We start from the raw sequence: 19,118 nt of genomic DNA, 5'->3' as shown, positions 1-19,118 counted from the left end.
CAGATCTTCAAATCCAGGACTCTTAACAAGAAAGAAGTTTTTGAGACAGGGCCTTAGTGTGCAGCCCCTCAGGGTGGCCTGAAAATCAAGGTCTGCCTGCCCTGTCTCTAGTGCTGACATTGAAAGGCATGCACCCGTACAAAATGTTTATTAAACCCTTTCTGTATGCCAGGGACTATTCTAGGGGCTAGAAATACAACAGTAAAAGGATGCTGTTCTTCAGCAAGTTTGCATTTTAATATAGGGAGGCAAAAAGAAGGACATGCACAGAAAGAAATATTAATAAATGTTATGGGAAGTCCTTGGCTTGACATCTTTGTCTCAACTTTATCCAATAGATAGTGAAAAATACACAATTCCTCCTCACATCGGTTGAGAACAGCAGGATACTAAAAAGTGGAATGCTGTGACTGTTGTAGAGGGCTGTGCCATTTTGTAGCTCAGTAGGCAGATAACAGTAGGCAGTTTCTCCATGTGTAAATTATAATTGGATCTAGTCAGACCGTTGCTGTCAATAAGGGCATTCAAAACAAACCTGCTTCCGTTTTCTTCCTACAAAGTGTGCCTGAGGTGCAGGCAAAGAGCCGGACCGAAGGCTGGGTTCCTAGTAGCCCTGGCAGTGCAGGGAAAGCAAACCTGTAATTCCAGGACAAGGAAAGAAGGCCCAGAGACTTACTGTAGGACGTGGTGACTATGGGTTACGGGAATGTTGCTGAGGGGTCCGCTAGCATGTGTGAGGCCGGGGTCTAATCTTCAGCACTGACGCTTCCCCAAGTCACTAAGAGGATGCATTCTAAGTCTTCTTAAAAGCACTCACAAGTTTGTCCGTAGGCCAGGTGGTTATTCTGCAACACACGCACACACCAGACATTCTCAACATGTCAATATGTGTCAGTTTTCACTCCTCAGTTTTTAAAATTAAAAGAATCTAGGCTGGACAAGGAGGCACACACCCTAATTCCAGAGCTCTGTGATTTACATAGCCAGGCCAGCCAGGGCAACATAGTGAGACCCTGCCTTTAAAAAAAGACAGCAGTCATCTGTTTGAGACACAGGTTTACCTCCCAATCCTAATTTCTACTGCGTGATAATATTGGAGGGCTGGAGCAATTACTGGATGTCTTACTCCCTGAGTAATCTAAAGTTACAAACACAGGTCTGTGACTAAGGAAAAGCATTTAAGACAGTCAGACTGTCAGACTAAAGTGTGTCTCAGAGCAATACCTGTGTACGGTGTGTATTCTAAAAAAATCAGAAGATGCGTAAGTAATGGAAGACCTATTTCCTGGCCTTACTGCTTTTGACAAAACCTCTGTCGCTGAGCAGATTCCTTTTAGTAAGAAAAAAATTAACGTAAGTTTTTTTAATTTAAAAAAATATTGCGTGTATGGATGTTTTGCCTGCATATGTGTCTGCACCACATGCATGCCTAGTACCCGTGGAGGTCAGAAGAGGGTGTCGGATCCCAGGGGAGAAGATGGCGGTGACATGGTAAAGGATGGTTGTGAGCCACCATGTGGGTTCTGGGAATTGAACCCCAGTCCTCTGGAACCATTGAGCCGTCTCTCCAACCCCCAGACATTCTTGGTGTGGTATCTCTTTGATGGCATCATATTTCCCTGGCTCTGTGTCACTCTGACTGAATAATACTTGTGTTTTGTGTTTATTTGTATCTTGATAGCAAGAGCATTATGAAAGCACCATTGGCTTCAAGCTTCCCAGCTATCGAGCAGCTAAGAAACTATGGAAAGTCTGTGTGGAGCACCACACGTTTTTCAGGTATTGTTCTGCTCAAGTATTTCTCAAGGATGCATCATTTGTGCCTGCTTCTATTTCGAACCCGCGATTGGAATTCTCTTCTCTGTAGAGCTGGCATTTTATTTAGCTCAGGTCAGAGCAACTTAATCAGGCAGTGTGACTCTAGTTCTCCCTCTGTTGGTTGGGAGGCATGGCTCAGAATTCCCAGGGTACCTTTCCACCCTGGAGAAGAACAGAAGTAAGGAACGGGACCCAGTGCTTGCTAGGGCTCTGGGTGCTTTAACAGCAGCTGAGCTCAGTCCTGGACTTAGGCTGCTACAGTCCTGGCTCCTGTAGTAACTTTGTAGCTTTAAGCAAGTAAGTTCTTCCTGAGATGTGTCAATTTCCTGTACCTGTAAAATGAGGGAACCATTTCAAGGACCTAGTGTGACTCCTGCAGTGCTGTCTGGCATTTTGTAAACTGGGAGCCCTTACCTATAGACACTTAATGTTTTTAATAGTGTAGCTCCCATCTAAATTAATTCTGGTTGCTTGAGATGTGACCTAGACTTACAATGAGGATTGCTTGACTAGAAATCTCTTTAACTGTTAAACCACCACAAGAGTTTGGAAACCTCTTTACTCTTCGCTTGATTTTTAGTTTTATAGTCACAACAGTAAAGTAATCCAATAAACAGAATTATTGTGTCTCTCTCAGACTGACCTCTACAGACACCCTTCCCAAAAGCAAGTTCCTTGCCCTGGGATCCAAATTTCGATACAGTGGCCGGACTCAAGCACAGACCAGGCAAGCCAGTGCCCTGATTGATAGGCCTGCTCCACACTTTGAGCGGACAGCAAGCAAACGGGCATCCAGGAGCCTCGATGGAGGTTTGTATTAGATATTATTGATGTTACCATGATCTTTAGAGAAAGATAAAGGAAGTATAAGGGTTGGGTTTTTTTCCTATTGTTATTGTTGATTTGTATTGTTTTGAGATAAGAACTTAACAATATCTGAGACTGGCCTCAAGTTCTTTGGCTTCCTGTTCTGACCTGAGTGCTGGGGTTGCAAACATGGCACCATGCCTAACTCAGAAGTATGATTATTTATAAGAATCCTACGATATCTGATCTACAAAAAAGCTTAGTGATCAAGTGAAAGAGGTGCTGCTGACAAATTCAGCAGACTTAAGGACTTAAGGCCGGATGTGGCGGTGCAGACCCTTAATCCCAGCACTCCCAGCTCTTGGGAGGCAGAGGCGGTGGATATCAGTGCTAACTTATCCTCCACAGGAGTCCCAGGCCAGCCAGAGCCACAGTGCGACGGTCTCCAAGCACACACACACACACAACAAACAACAACAGTTAAGAGAACCATTGTAAGAATTGGAAGTGGGGATGGAGAGATGGCTCAGTGGTTAAGAGCACTGACTGCTCTTCCAGAGGTCCTGAGTTCAAATCCCAGCAGCCACATGGTGGCTCACAACCATCTGTAATGAGATCTGATGCCCTCTTCTGATGTGTCTGAAGACAGCCACAGTGTATTCATAATAAATAAATAAACCATTTTTAAAAATTAAAAAAAAAGAATAAGAAGGGAATTCACTGCAGGGCAGTAATGGCTGAATACCAAGAGATTCTACAAGTGTTTAACTTGTTTTTTACTTTGTTCAGTCACTTGTTTTGCATGCCTTATGTGCCTACTGTTGTTCCCCGAAGACAGTGCTGCGGGTATCAGATATGGCCTCCATCTTCTTGGAGTTTTCAATCCGTAGGTAAAAACAGAAACAAATAAAAATAACTTCAGGCAGGTGTGAGTGCTCTGAAGAAAACAGAATGGGGAAGTGAGGCTCGAAGTGTCTCAGGTGGGGAGAGAGAGGAGCGCTTCAGACCAGGTAATCCAGTTACAGAGAGCTCTATGGAGCAAGGCAGGGCTCCCTCCTCCCTTCAGGACTGCGTGCTGGCCACCCTTTCATCTGGAGTGTTTCATCTAGACCTTGGGATGGCTGGTTACGTCTCACAGTTCAGGTTCAACTAAATGACGTAATCCATAGAGCTCTCTGTGCAGTGGAAATGCATACCGTGACTTGATTCAGTCACTCTGGTGGGTAAGAACCTGAAATGTGGCTGCTGGAGGGGAGCTGAGCATTTCATTAAAGACAAACAACTGCGTGTGACAACTGGCCGAGCACAGGTGTGGGTTTTAGCGAGCCTAGAGGAGAGGAGCGTGAAGTGTGCTCAGGGCAGCAGGCGGAAGCCAGACTTGTGAGGGCTCCGTAGGCCCACAGTAATGACTTTAGATTTTCTCTTCATTATGGAGGGAAACTATTGGAAAGAGTGACACAGCCTGGCTGCTGTCACCTCTGCATACTGAGTAGCAAGGCTCCACCTGCACTGAAGATTAAACCAGAAACAGGCTGGAGGCTGACACAGGGACTCAGCTTGTGGTGGGCAGTGGAAAGTGGAAAGCGGTTAGTGGTTTATTTGGAAGTAGGGCTGACAACACTGCTAGTCAGTCAAGCATTGGAAATGCCCAGGGAAGGAAAATCAAGTCTTACTCCTGAGTTAATCATTTAGTGGAAGGAGACTCCGGAGTCTGGCGTGTAGAGGAAGGAGGCTTCCGTTTTGTGTTGTCATTCTACCTCCACCTGCATGCGTTTACTGTGTTCAGTGACACCATAACTAGCTATTCCTTACCTAGTAAGTCACCCGACCTCCACTTGAACTTTAGTGTGATGCCATTTTTGTTTGTTTGTTTGTTTGTTTGTTTGTTTGTTTTTTGAGGCAGGGTTTCTCTGAGTAGCTCTGGCTGTCCTGGGACTCACTCTGTAGACCAGACTGGGCTTGAACTCAGAGATCCGCCTGCCTCCGCCTCCCACTTCCTCTCCCGAGTGTGAAATTAAATGCATGAGCTACCACTCCTGGCAACTTTTCGACACATTTATTGAACCATTCTTTTTCTGATCTCTTTGAATAGTTGTCTACTGACATTTATCATTTTATATTGTATTTATCTTAATAGTTATTTATTTTTATTTTGGGTGCATTGGTGTTTTGACTGCATATATGTCTGTGCAAGGGTGTCAGGTCCCCTGGAACTAGAGTTACAGACAATTCTGAGCTGCTGTGGAATTGAACCTGGGTCCTCTAGAAAAACAGCCAATGCTCTTAACCACTGAGGGATCTCTCCAGCCCCTTAATAAGTTAAGAACATAAGCAACTCACCAAAGTCAGAAGCCTAGTTAGAAGTAGCAACAGAAGCCAGCTCTGGCCTCTGAGATGTATGCTTTCTTTTATTTTTAAATTCAATTAAATTGTATTTGTGTATGGGTATGTGCACAAGTGTGGGCTTCCTTAGATGTTAGCAGATGGTATTAGGTCCTCTGGATCTGGAGTTACAGGTGAGCTGTCCAGAGTGGGTGTTGGAAATGAAATTAGGGTCTTCAGCAAGAGCCAGTGTCCAAGCTGCTGAGCCATTCCTCTAGCCCTGGGTTTGCTTCTCACCCTCTCACTTTTAGAAAGGAGAGACTAAAAGTTGTAAGAGTTAATATTCATTAAGCACTTAGTATGTTCTAGGTATTACTCTAAGCCAGTGGTGCTCACGCTTCCAGTGCTGGGATCCTTTAATATAGCTACCCATGTTGTGGTGACCCCACCATGAAATTATTTTTGTTGGTACTTGATAACTGTAATTCTGTTATTGCCTGTGAATCTTGGAGGTAAAGGTTTGCCACAGGTTGAGAACCACTGCTCTAAGCAATTAGAGAGTTTTCTGACTGGATTCATGTTCCTTTCTTTTCGTTTTGACTTCTGTTCGTATTGGTGCATGTGTAGGGGTGTGTGGGTATGTATGCTAATGCAGTAACATGTATGTTGACATCAGAAGGCTATTGCTGTTTACAGCAGGCTAGCTGGCACACAAGCGTCTACAGATTCTGTCTGTTTCCAGGGAGCACTAAGATTATAGAAGCACACTAATGTGCCAGCTTTATGTGGAGTCTAGGCATTTGAACTCAAGTCTTCACATTTGTGCAGCAAGCTATTTATACACCAAACCATTTTCCCAGCCCATCATCGTCCTTGAAAAACACTGGAGAGATGTCTTGGTGGTTAAGAGCAAGTATTGCTATTGCAAAGAATCTGAGTTTAGTTCCCAGCCACCCACATCGGGCATCTCACTGCTGCCTGCAGCTCTAGCTTCAGGGATTTTGAACCTTTGTAGGTACTAGCACTCATGTGCCCTGCCCCATCCCCTCCAAACCACACATACACACACACACACACACACACACACACACACACACACACTCCACACTCCTCAGCCAAGTCTGCTTCTGTTCTTGTCAGCCAACAGGGGCATGATGGCTGACATCAGTGGTTCTGTGTCAGCACTAGCACTTTGATCAGAATCTTCAGGAATGGGAGACACTGACTTTTTAAAGTTTAGTGTCCTCTATACAGACTGCAGGGTCTGTAATAGCTAACGAATGAAGTTATAATGCTCAAAGCCACCTATCATTACCCTTTCCTTGGTGCGAAGGATCAAAGCCAGGAACCCAGGCATGCTGTATGAGTGTGTGTGTGCACGAACATGTGTGCTGAGTAGGTGGCTGTACACACGTGTGCATGTAGGTGTGCGCACATGGAGGCCAGAGGTTGACATCGAGTGTTTCCCTGATAACATTCCAGCTATTTTTTTGAGTCACTCACTGAACCTAGAGCTCACCAGAGTGCTGGGCTGACTTGGCAGAAAGCCGCAGGGATCTATCTGCTCCCCAACCCATAGCTAAGTTACTGACGTATACTTAGCTAGTGCACGGGTGCTGAGAATCTGAAGTCAGTCTCGTGCTTGCCCACAAGCACGTTACCTCTGAGTCACCTTCCCAGCCTAAGCTAAAACATCTTAAATACAAGTCACTAACATACTAATAGACACTTAATTACACTTAAGTGAGTGAACTGTACAGTATATACGTTATAGTGTAATGAAGCTGTCGAAAACCCGATCACATTCATTGTGATCTATAGGTCGTAGCCTCCATACTGCAAAACTGAAGGAAATTTGCTTTTCTCCAGGGCTCCTAAGTAGTATCCTTCTGTTGAGTTTTTTTTTTTTTTCTTTTTTCTTTTTTTCGGAGCTGGGGACCAAACCCAGGGCCTTCCGCTTGCTAGGCTAGGCAAGCGCTCTACCACTGAGCTAAATCCCCAACCCCTTCTGTTGAGTTTTATGCCACTGTGTGCATAACTAATTTTTTTTAAAGATTTATTTATTTTATGTATGTGAGTACACTGTTGCTGTCTTCAGACACATCAGAAGAGGGCATCGGATCCCATTACAGATGGCTGTGAGCCACCATGTGGTTGCTGGAGATTGAACTCAGCACGTCTGGAAGAGCAGTCAGTGCTCTTATCTGCTGAGCCGTCTCTCCAGCCCACAATTAATTTTTTTAAAGCTTTATTTATTTATTTATTTATTTATTTATTTATTTATTTTATATGAGTACACTGTTGCTGTCTCAGATACACCAGAAGAGGGCACCAGATCTCATTACAGATGGTTGTGAGCCATCGTGTGGTTGTTGGGATTTGAACTCAGGACCTCAGGAAGAGCAGTCAGTGCTCTTAACCGCTGAACCCTCTCTCCAGCCTGAATAATTGAGTTTTCCAAATGTATTTTTGAAATAATATTAGCTTATCACGAAATAAATATAAGGACTGAAGTACATGGTGTTGGGAGTTACTGATATTTAGAATTAGATATTTTTTATCCGTTGAGTATTCTTTCCCCAGCTCCCCTACGGTTAGTGTCCTCCACATTCCATAGGAAGCTCAAGTCTCTTCCTAGTACCACTGCGTGTGGCTGAGGGTCGAATGTGAGGGTTAGGATTCGGGTCTCGCCTGTCTCTTGTTCCTTTTCCTGTGAGGGGTGTTCATCGTAGCTGTTATTTTGTAGTCTGAGCTGTGACCTCGTCTGTATCTAACCATTGGTTTTCATGTTTGTGTCTGCTTCCCCAGCACAGCAGGAATGCTAAAGACTTAAACCATTTGGCTCTGCAGTATTAGGATTGGATTAGAACCAAATTCATGTAGCAAAATAACACATGGTGAGAGCGAGGGCTCTGTTTCTATGATTTCAGGCAGAGTTGAATTAATTCTTTGAGAGGAGGTGTGAATACACATGTAATCCCAGGCATTAGCGCAACTGTGAGAAAAATATTTTGTCAGTTTCCTTGTTTTGTTAGGCTTGCTTTGCCATCTGCCGCTCTTGGGTTGACTAGCTGAGAGCACCCATTGGCAACAGGGACTTGTGAGCGGCCACAGATCCATCATTGCCGTCTGAGATAGGCTCTACGGGCCTGTTACTCTTTGCTGGACGTCCCCTGAGAAGTCTTTCAGAGGGGTCATTAGAGGATAGTAAGCATTTCTTTCTTGGTGTCATTTGTATAAGACAGGGGTGACTTTCTATATGTCAGTCTGTTCTGGCTTAAAGAATTCCTTTGTTTTGCTTCATTTTTACTGTTTATAAATCTAAATGTATCAGAATAAATTATATTTGGAAGTCTGAAGAAGAGAAGTACCTAATAAAATTGTACGTTTCCGTAAAAGAGTATTCAAATCTAATAAAAGTCTCAGTACAAGAAGGAATGATGGCCTGTTACCTGAAATTCTAAGTCAGAGATGGCTCAGTGGGTAAAGGCCCTGGGCACATAAGCCTGAGAGCTTGAGTTCAATCCCTGATCCCAAGGTAGAAGGAAAGACTCAATTGCCAAGGGTTATCCTCTGACCTACACACACACACACACACACACACACACACACACACACACACACGCCACCCCCCACCTAACATGTACAAGAAGACACACAAATAATAAAAATTAAATACAATTTTGAAATGAAATATTAAAGTTAGACGTGTTGGCACATACCTACCTCTAATCCCAACATTTATGAAACAAAGACAGGCAAGGCCAGCCTGATCTACATGCTGAATTCCAGAACAGCCAGGGATATGTAGAGAAAAATCCTCTCTCAAACAAAAAACAAACAAACAAACAAAGTTTTCAGTTGACATTAAACCTTAGTAAGGTTTGCTACAAGTGTATGGAGGTGGAACCCCGGACCTCCTGGGTGCAAGGCAAGTAAACGATCACTGAGCTACAGGCACAATCTGTTTTGAATTAAGTTACCTAAAGCAGACGCCAGCTAGTTCAAACCCAAGCAACAGTTACTCATGTGCAGAGGTTTTTATAGTCAGCCAGTACGGTTAATTCTCTCCCTAACAAGGCTTTCCCAGCCCCTGCTACCTTTGCCCCTCTCTGTGCGATAGATGTCAGCACCTCCTTTCTCTCTCTGCTGAGTTGTGACACCAGAACATCTCCAGATATTGTCAGATGTCCCCTGGGGGGAGGAAGCAGCCCTGGTCGGGAGCCGGTGTTCTAAGTACTTGAGGGGAAAAGGCTGTAAGACATTGATATGGTGGAGGGTGGCTCCGTTACTTTGTGCTTTGTTTTTGGGTGAAAGTCCAGAATTTTTTGATCTTTTAATCAACTGGTTTATTAAAAGAGATTGTCTGGTTCAAAGATTTAACTTTCTGTACATCCAACAGTAGCCCTGTCACAAGACACAGGCCTCATCTACCCACCAAATCAGATGTTTGTTTAGATTCCTGAAACCATCTACGAATAAACGTCTACTTCAAAACAGCTTATTGGGAGAGCCGTCTTGAATCTGTGCTTTATTTATTTTTTTGTCTTTATTCAAATTCAGCATTTAGGCAGCAGTGATTAAGATGTGCTGGTTTCTCTGTTGGGGGTATTGTATCCCCTCGCCATCATCTCCCTTGAAAAGCACTCATGGTTCGAGTTCTCCCTCTATACACCATTCAGGGGACTGCAGCATCCGCAGACGTCCTGCATCTGCAGTTTCGCCCATGGCTTTAAGGTCAGGACAGCGGCGGCGCCGTCCCTCATCTGCTCTTCCCTCTTCTCCTCACACAGCAGCAGCTGCCGAGTCCACAGACCGAAGCCCTCGACCCACCTCTGCCCCAGCCATTGCTCAGAGTCAGGTCATGGAAGGGCCGGGAGCACCTGCCAAGAAAGCACCAAAGGAAGCCGTGAAGGTTGAAGAGAAGCGGGGAGAAGAGCCAGCTGAGCCCGAGCCTGAGCCCACAGAAGCTTGGAAGGTACGTCTTACATGCCGAGGTCCGCTAGCGCGAGCTCTGGGTTACAGGGGCTTTCAGAGCAGTGGAGTCTCGCAGCTTCCCAACAACGTTGCCTTTTCTCATTGTTTCTAAAAGGAATCGTGTCTCACCAACCTCCTGTGTGTTTTTCTAGAATTTGATTTTCAAAGAATAGATTTGCATAAAGCACATTTTTAGAGCTATTTAAGGCTTTTCTAATTTTTTTTTTAGGATTTTCTTTTTATTTGATGTGTATGAGTGTTTTGCCTGAATTTACGTGTGTGCACCACGTGCATGCCTGGCGCCTGCAGAGGTCAGACTGGACTAATCTTTTATGTATGTTCAATATATGTAAATAGCATTTACACAGAGCTAGTTCAGGTCCGTTAGAGTAGGTGCAGGTCTCACTATTGAGAAGAGGTATGAGGATGGCGTTCCTGACAGTGACTCTATGTTAAGACCTTGGTGAGCTCCTCCTCCTTCCCATGCTCATATGTATAGGTTGGCTGTTCTTTGGAAGCCAGGTCATTATCTGATTCAGTGTAGAACAGTGAGCAACTGCTATTTTTATTTTAACGGTTAAATATGACATACAGGTTCTCTGTCTTGAGTGACATTTGCCTGGTGTCCATGACATCAGTCTTCAGGTTCCATGTGGCTTTTGAATACCTGCTCAGTTTTTAATGTTGGAATATATCAACTAGCAGTTCCTTTCTTTAAAGATTTATTTATTATATATGAATATACTGTAGCTGTCTTCAGACACAGCAGAAGAGGAAATCGGATCTCATTACAGATGGTTGTGAGCCACCATGTGGTTGCTGGGAATTGAACTCAGGACCTCTGGAAGAGCAGTCAGTGCTCTTAACCTCTGAGCCATCTTTCCAGCCCTCAACTAGCAGTTTTGACTTTCCTTCTCCGTACTGATTAGAAAGTGTCAGGCTATTGGAGATGTCAAGGGGTCTCCCTGAATGGCTAAGACACCACTGGTTTTCTGCTATCTCACTAGTTTTCCTTTGGCCCATAAACCATGCAGGTACTTCAAAAATAAGTTTCTTTTGCCTTTGAACTTTGGCAAAATGAAATGGAGTTTGCATGTTTCCCAGGCTAGCCTTGAACACTCGTAGTCAAGAAACCCTTCTACCTTAATCTTCCTAATAGCTGGGACTGTAGGTATGTATCATTGCTCTCCTCTTTTGGCCTCAATTCTTTGTTAACCTTTTCATTTAACTTTTTTTATATGCACTGTGTTTGGCCCGTATGTATGTCTGTGTGAGGGAGTTGGATCCATTGGAACTTTTAACAGTTGTGAGGCAGTGTAGGTGCTGGGAATTGAACCCTGGTCCTCTGGAAGAGCAGACAATGCTCCCAACGGCTGAGCCCTCTCTTTAGCACCATAGCTCTAACTCTTTTTTTTTTTTTTAAGATTTATTTATTTATGTTATGTATGTGAGCACACTCTTTTTCCTTTTTTCTTTTATCACTACATCCTGGCTGCAGTGTCCCCTCCCTCCCCTCTGCCCCGCTTCTCCTCCTCCCTTCCCTCGTATCTGCTTCCCTACCTCCCCCCAGAAAAGAGTAGGTTTCTCAGTGACATCAACCAAATATGGCATAACAAGCTACAATAAGACCAGGCACATAGCCTCACGTCAAGGCCTCTCAGTTCTTAAACCGAAGTGGTAGCTCTCCCATTTTCTGCTGCTAGATCACTAAAGACCCAAAAGACGTTATTGTTGAAACAAGGGACTTAAGCCTTATGAAATAATTTAAAACTAGTATTTGCGGAGTATACATAATTTTATGAAAACATCATGTCTGTTTTAAGTTGGGCAGGATGGCACAGGTCTATAATTCCAGATCTCGGAAAATGGAGTTGGAGGCCAGCCCAGGCTACATAGTAAAACTCTGTCTCAAAAACAAGCAAACCGGAAACCGAGACATACTCTGTTCCTGAAGAACAAGGGAACTAGCGTGCTAACTGGGGTCTAGAGCAGAGATGACCCAGTTATTAATTGCTCCTGGCAGTTCCAAGTGTCCAAGTGCATGAGTGTTCGGCAGTAGTGCAGAGTCTGGGTTCATCTCTTGTTTTTATATTCACCCTGGAGAAAACAGCACAGTGGCATTGTTCTGCCGAGCAACGCTGCTTCATGCACGTTAAAGGACTATGCCAAAATCGCAACTTGACGGGGTTCTGTCAGAAACGAGTAATATAACAGAACCACCTCACCCTTGGAAAAGACGAGCCGGTCTCTAAATGTGAACTACACAGTACTTTGTGCTGTGCTCACTGTACGGCGTTCCCGCGTCGCAATCAGGTTTTTAAGTAATTACTCCAGTCTCTGACTATAAGACGGCTATTTCTAGCTGTGTTCTAAAGACACACAGCGCCCTTAGGATAGTGCTCTGAGGTGACTGCTAAGGGTGACTCTTGCTCGTCTGCCCAGCATGTGGGTTCCTAGGGAAGAGACTGCAGTGGTGGTGCTGCAGCTGGAGAGGAAGGTAGCTGCAGGCGTCAGTCTCAGTTTGCATGTAAATTACTTTATGTTCCCTTCAATGAACGGAAGAGTACACTGCCTGCTTAAATGTATTGATCAGCCGACTAACAGAGACGTTTGTGTTTACCTGTTTGGTGTCTAATTTGCAAATTACATGTGTCTTTACTGTAAAAATTATCCCCTTGATTATGTCACGAATATTACGCATTTATATTTCCATTTGTAAATCTGTTCTTAAATATGATTTAAAGTACTGGAGGGACAGGAAGGTAACTGGGAGGAGGATGAAGTGTTTGCCTGAGTTCAGATCATCAGAACCCTCAGGAGCACATTGTCTGTAATCTCAACACACCCTACTGGGAGACGGGAGGCAGAATCAGGAAAATACACCTCAGTGGATGAGAGAGACCCTGTGTTAAGCAAGGTAGAAGGTGAAGGCTGACACCGAAATTGTCTTCTGACCTCCACAAGAGGGCTGTGATGTATGTACGTGTACACACACACACACACACACACACACACACACACACACACACACGTCTAGGTTATAAACAAGAACGTACAGCTAGTATTAAGCCTAGATTACTGCTTTTGTGAGTAGTTTTTATAAATAATCATTAAAGTGGTTTTTTCATCCATAGGATGATTGACTCCGTTTTCTTTTGTGGTAGTTTGCCTACCTATATTACCTCTTCAGCCTTGAAGCTGTCGTGATGAACTACCAGAGAGTACTGGGATGAAACCTTCCCTGTAGGGGCCATCGTTTTCACCCCAGCTTCATGAGGCAGCTTAACTATTCATGGAAACCTGCTAACCTAAAATGTTTCACTATTTTATTTCTTGAATGTAGGTGGAAAAACCCCACACCGAGGTCACAGTACCTACCTCAAATGGTGACCAAGCTCAGGTTTGTGCCAACAGGACACTTGTCCCTTTCCCCTCCCCGCCCCCACAGTTTTTTTTTAATACTCCTCCGTTCCTCTTTACCTTAAAAATAAATAAAAGGTTCAAACAAACTTCAATGAGCCAATATTTTATCTTTTTTTTTTCTTTATTGAATTGTGGCAAAACAGAAGCTTGCAGAAAAAGGTGAAGATCTGATAAGAATGAGGAAGGTTAGCCTGTTTTCACTTTCACAGCTAGGCCACCATTTCACCCATGCCCGCTACAGTGTATTAAAAAGACAGTGGTCCAGCCTTTGATTCTTCTTCTTCAGAAATTACTCCAAGAGCCAGTACGTGGGGAACCATCAAGCAGTATAGTCGGAATGTGTATACACACACACACACACACACACACACACACACACACACACACACACACATACAGAGAGAGAGAGAGAGAAAGAGACAGACAAAGACAGAGACATTAGACCCTTAGACTATTTACGGACAGGTTTATCCAGACAAGCTTTCAATATTTAAGTATCTTAACGAAATGCAATTGTATAGGCCAGACCTAACTTTCAGGCTGACTTTACGAGAACTTTCCCAGTGGCATCATATTAGTAGACCTATTAGCATTTTATACACATTTATCACCAAAGCCATCCTAGCAGGAACTTCCAGCATTAATAGCATGTGTTTAACTGCTATGTGCTCATTTCCCAGCCTCAGAGTGGGATGAACCAGTTCTTACTGGATGTACTTGTTAGCTGATTAAATCTGGAACACTGTAAACATTCGGATACTGCAGTATTTCAGAAGCATAAAACTCTCCAAAAGACTAAAGTGTTTTTACAGTATTTCTCCACTCTGTGTTACATGGTGTCCAAACCTTTTAGAGTTATATATTATCTCAAGGTAATATTCAAATAGTTCAATTTCAGAAAACAGCTTATTGTGTTAGAAGCAATGAAGCCGGGAACACTGTCTCTTTAAATACCATCGTCATGGCTTTCCACTGTTTGCAAACAAGGTCATCCGTCATTCCCTTTGGTAACCGTGCTCGCGTCCCTGTGCTCCTGTGACCATTTCATGTTGGCATTTGCTGCATCGCCCACATTTACTTTTCATTGTTTTTTTGTTTGCCAATTTGCAGTTTGTTTCCCCGCAAGAACAACATTTTAATTTTTTTATGCTTCTGTTTTTCTCCCTTTCGTTTTCACAGAAAAAGAGAGAGAGACTAGATGGTGAAAACATTTATATCAGACATAGCAATTTAATGTTGGAGGTTTGTATGAACTTGAAGCTTATTTCAGTTGGTGGCCTGGAACCTTCTGCATTCTGTGCTGACCCCCTTCACCCCGCGCTGTGTTTGGTTTTGCATGCCACTGCATGAGAGACGTTTAGGTTTAAAGCGCTTTTGCATGTTGGTAAACATGAAGATAAGCAATCATCTCTCCTGACTTTTAGTTTGCATCTCTCTCTCATCCTATCCAAAAAAAAATATATGATTGGAGCTCTCTCTCCCGTTCATGGTTCTACCGTTTTATCCCCCCCCCCCTTCAGAACATTCAAATACCATTGCTAAAAGTTTCTTGAAATTTCCAAGACTATACACTGTCAATATCCCAAGAAACAAATTTGCACTGCTCTCCCCCTGAACCGAGAAGAGTGTCTTTAAAAAAGAGGGAAGGCAATCACATTCCACATGGGCTTACGCACTGAAGGGAACAAAAGCTCCTGAAGAAAGGCTGGGAGGGAGCCTAGCATTTGAGGGGTGGTTACCTCAGGGCTCACCGTAGAGCAGGCTGCTGGGTAGGATTTTTACTTTTAAGATGAAAACATTGTAGCTAAGGAATTTAAATAGTTCCTCCAAGGCCACAGAGCTGTTAAGTTGGTAAAGCTGGAATCTGACTGGGGAGTTTATGGTTTTTAAGGAAAGAGTAATGTGTACCCATCCTAAAGTCCTTTTTCTATTACATTCAACAGGGACAACATTTTTACCTCAGTTCATAGACTTTTCCTAGTCGGGAGGAACTAGTCCACATTGGGTATGAGATGTAAAACCAATTTGGAGATTAAAGAAACTCCATGAGAAAAATTAAGTTAGAGTCATTCTCTGTGGAAGAATGTGGAACCGGTGTAGTTTGTACATCAGAAAATCTCCTAAGTAGAAGTGGAATATTACATTCTATAACAATCAAGGCAGAACCCAAAGAAATGAGTAGAAACTTACATCAGGGTGTAGCTTCCCTGGCTGCAGGAAGCTTACAGGTGTGGGGCGCTGGAGGGGAGAAAGGGAGAGCTGCAAGCTGGTAGAAAACCTGTGGGAGACAAACGTTGCTGTGCTGCGGGATCTACTCTGAGACAGCCTCCTTGCCTCAGCCTCCTGAATGTGGGCATTGCAGGCGTGTGCCACTGTATTGGGTGAGGTAGCATGCAGCAGAGACCCGAGAGAAGAGCCATGCATTAAATGTCTCTAGTGTGAACGTTTGAAGAAACTTTAAAAAGTGGCTCTCTGGCCAGCAGGGTAGCACATCTTTAATCCCCACACCTGGGAAGCTAAGAAGAAAGATCAGGGTCAAGGTCTTTCTCAGCTCTAAACTTTAAGGCCAGCCTGGGTTACATGAGACCTAGCCTCAAAAAAAAAATAAATAAATAAAATAAAATAAAAATATGTATATATGTCTTTTGGCCAATAGCTATATTTTGAATATCTGCTATATGAGGCACTTTAATACAAATATTAAAAATTACAGATGACCTTCATTAATTGTATGATTGAATTGAATGATGGCACAGTTCCAAGGGCTTTACATCTGTCTGTCCCATATAACATAAAACCCATAAGGTCAGACCCTTCTAGATTTCAAACTTGGAAACTGGATCCCTGTCATATCCCATATCTGAGACCTAAGTCCTTTTTTGTGTGGAGATTAGAGGGACAAGACACGTCCAGTGGTCTCCTCTTCTCGGGGTATCATCTCCCCACTGAACCTGCTATGCCAATCATATATTTGTCACTTCTCCCACGAGGTGTGCTGTGGCTTCTGAAACTCACGAACTTCCTCTGTCGTCTGTGTTTTCTTCCGTGGCATTTTTACTGAGAGCCCCGAGAGGGGATGTTTGAATAAGTGTGTGTTTGAAATGTAAAACTACTAACTGCCTTTTGAGAACATTTTACATTTAACCCAGTGTTTGGTTTTATTGCTGCTAAAATCCTAAGATGATAGGCCTTAAAAATGATCTAACCTGAACATAACCCGACATAATTTGACCATCCCTCCTTAGTTATTGTAAAAAGTGACCCCAAGGAAGTTCCCTCAAGTTCTCTGCTGCTCTGGCAGGTTTTTTCCTTTAAGCCTCCCTCCCACCTTCCCTTATCGCACCCCCACTAATGCTTTGTTCTGGCACAAATAAGGTCGAGTTCATTTTTAGATCTGCCGCCTCCTCCTCCACCTCCCAGAGAGAACCTGTAGCAAATGTCTGCGACACGTTCTATCTGGAACAGGTCCCTTTGAGATCTTAACTGTATTCTATGCCCCCACAGGTTTCCAGTAAAACAGCTAAGAAGGATGGAGAAAGCTCTCTCAGAAGCTACCAGATTTACTGAAAAATATATATTTTCTCAGGTTCCAAACCAATCAAAAGCTAGGCGAGGAGAGTCACAAGTCATCAGGCGCAGCTCTGGCTGGGTCTAAATTATGTTTATCCCAGAATCTCATGCTTGGTTTTGTTCTGTCTTGCTTGCACTTTTAGTCATCCCAAATGTGTTAGGTTGTTCTTGGCCCAAACAGATGTAACATCAGATGAGGACCTGGGTCACAGACTCTCACATGCCTGACAGGTCTCAGCTGCTCATCCCAAGGCTGAGCCTTGAGATTTCAGCTGTAGCACAGGCGTTTCCCGGTGAAGCTCACGTTCCTAAGACGGGCTCACTCTTCTCCTTAGTAAGTGCTAGTTATGGAGAGCTGCAGTTACCTTTTGGGGTTAGTTTTCTCTTTACTCTCAAAGCAAATACACAGAGGTCAATCTTGAAAAAAAAGAAAGATGAGAGAGAGAGAGAGACAGAGAGAGACAGAAAGAGACAGAGAGAGAGACAGACAGATACAGAGAGAGAGAGAGACAGAGACAGAGAGAAGTCAATTCATAGTTAATTCATGAGTTTCTGAAGGAACAACCCCAGAATCCAGACGTCATGTGAGTCCCTGGGTTTCATATTGTTTTCTCCTACATAGCAATTTGGAGAAAGTTCTATTTAGTTAAGGTCTTTCTTGCCTGCAGGGAGAAAAAAGAAAAATAAAACCACAAACAAACACAAAAAATTTAATCCAAAAAAAAATTCCATACTGTTTTGTTTTTATTTTTACTTTCTAAAGTGAAATTATTTCCCACAATGCCAAAAATAGAGAGATCCCAAAGTTTACACAGCATGCCGGGGATCTATTTAGCTTCATGCTTTTCTTAGCTACTATGCTGCCCTAGTGGGAAGTAAACACAAGATTGTATTAGAGCTGCAGGCTCCAGCTTTATGACCTGCAACTCAAACTTTTGTATGTTCATGTGTATTGTTAGACAAAGAGCAGTTGATTCTTTGTCTTCAAGTCAAATTTACCAGACTCCTTTTGGTCTGATGCCCCTTGTAAAAAAAAAAATTTATTAGACATCTCTTTTTAACAACAACAACAAAATCTGTGTGTCTTAGCCTATGCTTTATTAGCCTTAGTTTTGATTGTCTCTCCCTAGGGTGTTACCTTGAGTAACCTTTCACCTATCTGGCAACCTCCACTTGGAACAGTTGGATCGTTTTAAGTTATCAAGGAGAGATAGGAGACTCTAGACGATCACTGAAGTCCTTTGAGTGGTGCTGGCAGTTAAAGCCAGGGCTATGTGCTTGACAACAAGCCCCCTGTCACCCAGCCACTTCCCCAGTGTAGGTCTCAGCAAGGCCCTATTTTGCATTGTATTAAGAGAAGTGAACAAGGAAGCCATAGGGTTTTTATATTGTAGGGAAAATGCTAAAAATAAAAAATATATATATGGGTGATAGCCTAGGTGTAGGAGTGTGAGGACCTGAGTTTAGTCCCCAAAGCCCATGTAAAAGTGCTGGGCCAGGTGGTGCACACTAGTAATCCCAGAGCTGGGGTAGTGAGCACCAGAATATCCCTGGACCTTGGTGGCTAGCCAGCCTAGCCCTGGGTAAGCTCCAGGTCAATGAGAGACCCTGCTTCAAAAGAAGAGCCTCTTTTGTTGTTCTCTGGCCTGACATAGACATGTATGCACACATACAGGTGTGAATAGTTTTAAAAACATCTTTATTTATTTATAGAGGTAGTAACAGTTGACCTTGGAAGTCTGGAAATAAGAATTTTAATAATAAATTCCTGAATCAAGACAGGCCTTCATTATAGAGAATTGAAAATATTACAGCGAGGGAGGGGTTCTCAGCGTTGCAGCTCACCAAGGACAGCAGCTAGTGGAAGCTGAGGTCATTCGCCATGCCTCTCATTCATCAGTTTCCCTATAGCTATCTCCATCCTGCCTGAGCTGAGCCTAAATCAGTTCTTACCAAGCTGAGGCTAATGGAATTGTGGGGTCGCCTTCTCGGGATGAGGAGGTGGAGATCTGGTTTTGCATCCTTCGTGGAAGAGGAGATACAGTTAAGGAGCAAGCACTTCGGGGCAGTTTAACTGCAGGAGCTTTGGGATTGTGATGCTTCACTGCTTCCGAGTACAGCGCTTTGTTTAAAAAAAAAAAAGGCAGGGTTGGGGATTTAGCTCAGTGGTAGAGCGCTTGCCTAGGAAGCGCAAGGCCCTG

At 43.5% G+C, this 19,118-nt stretch overlaps 1 protein-coding gene across 51 annotated transcripts in view; it reads left to right on the top strand.

The window, feature by feature from the left end:
• Positions 1 to 19,118, top strand: part of Epb41 (erythrocyte membrane protein band 4.1) — a 154,099-nt gene that overhangs the window by 100,680 nt on the left and 34,301 nt on the right. For 15 of the 51 annotated variants that reach the window (XM_063287563.1, XM_063287555.1, XM_063287549.1 and 12 more), the window contains 4 exons: positions 1,682 to 1,779; positions 2,456 to 2,628; positions 9,741 to 9,925; positions 14,527 to 14,589. In XM_063287563.1, coding sequence (XP_063143633.1) covers positions 1,682 to 1,779; positions 2,456 to 2,628; positions 9,741 to 9,925; positions 14,527 to 14,589 — 519 coding nt within the window. Of the gene's footprint in view, positions 1 to 1,681; positions 1,780 to 2,455; positions 2,629 to 9,740; positions 9,926 to 13,267; positions 13,325 to 13,490; positions 13,533 to 14,526; positions 14,590 to 19,118 lie in introns of all 51 variants that reach the window. The other 36 variants (XM_063287546.1, XM_063287557.1, XM_039111259.1 and 33 more) reach the window with 6 other exon arrangements.

The sequence above is a fragment of the Rattus norvegicus genome, chromosome 5, assembly GCF_036323735.1.
Source record: "Rattus norvegicus strain BN/NHsdMcwi chromosome 5, GRCr8, whole genome shotgun sequence".
Lineage (NCBI taxonomy): Eukaryota > Metazoa > Chordata > Mammalia > Rodentia > Muridae > Rattus > Rattus norvegicus.
This window is presented reverse-complemented; position numbering and strand designations above follow the sequence as displayed.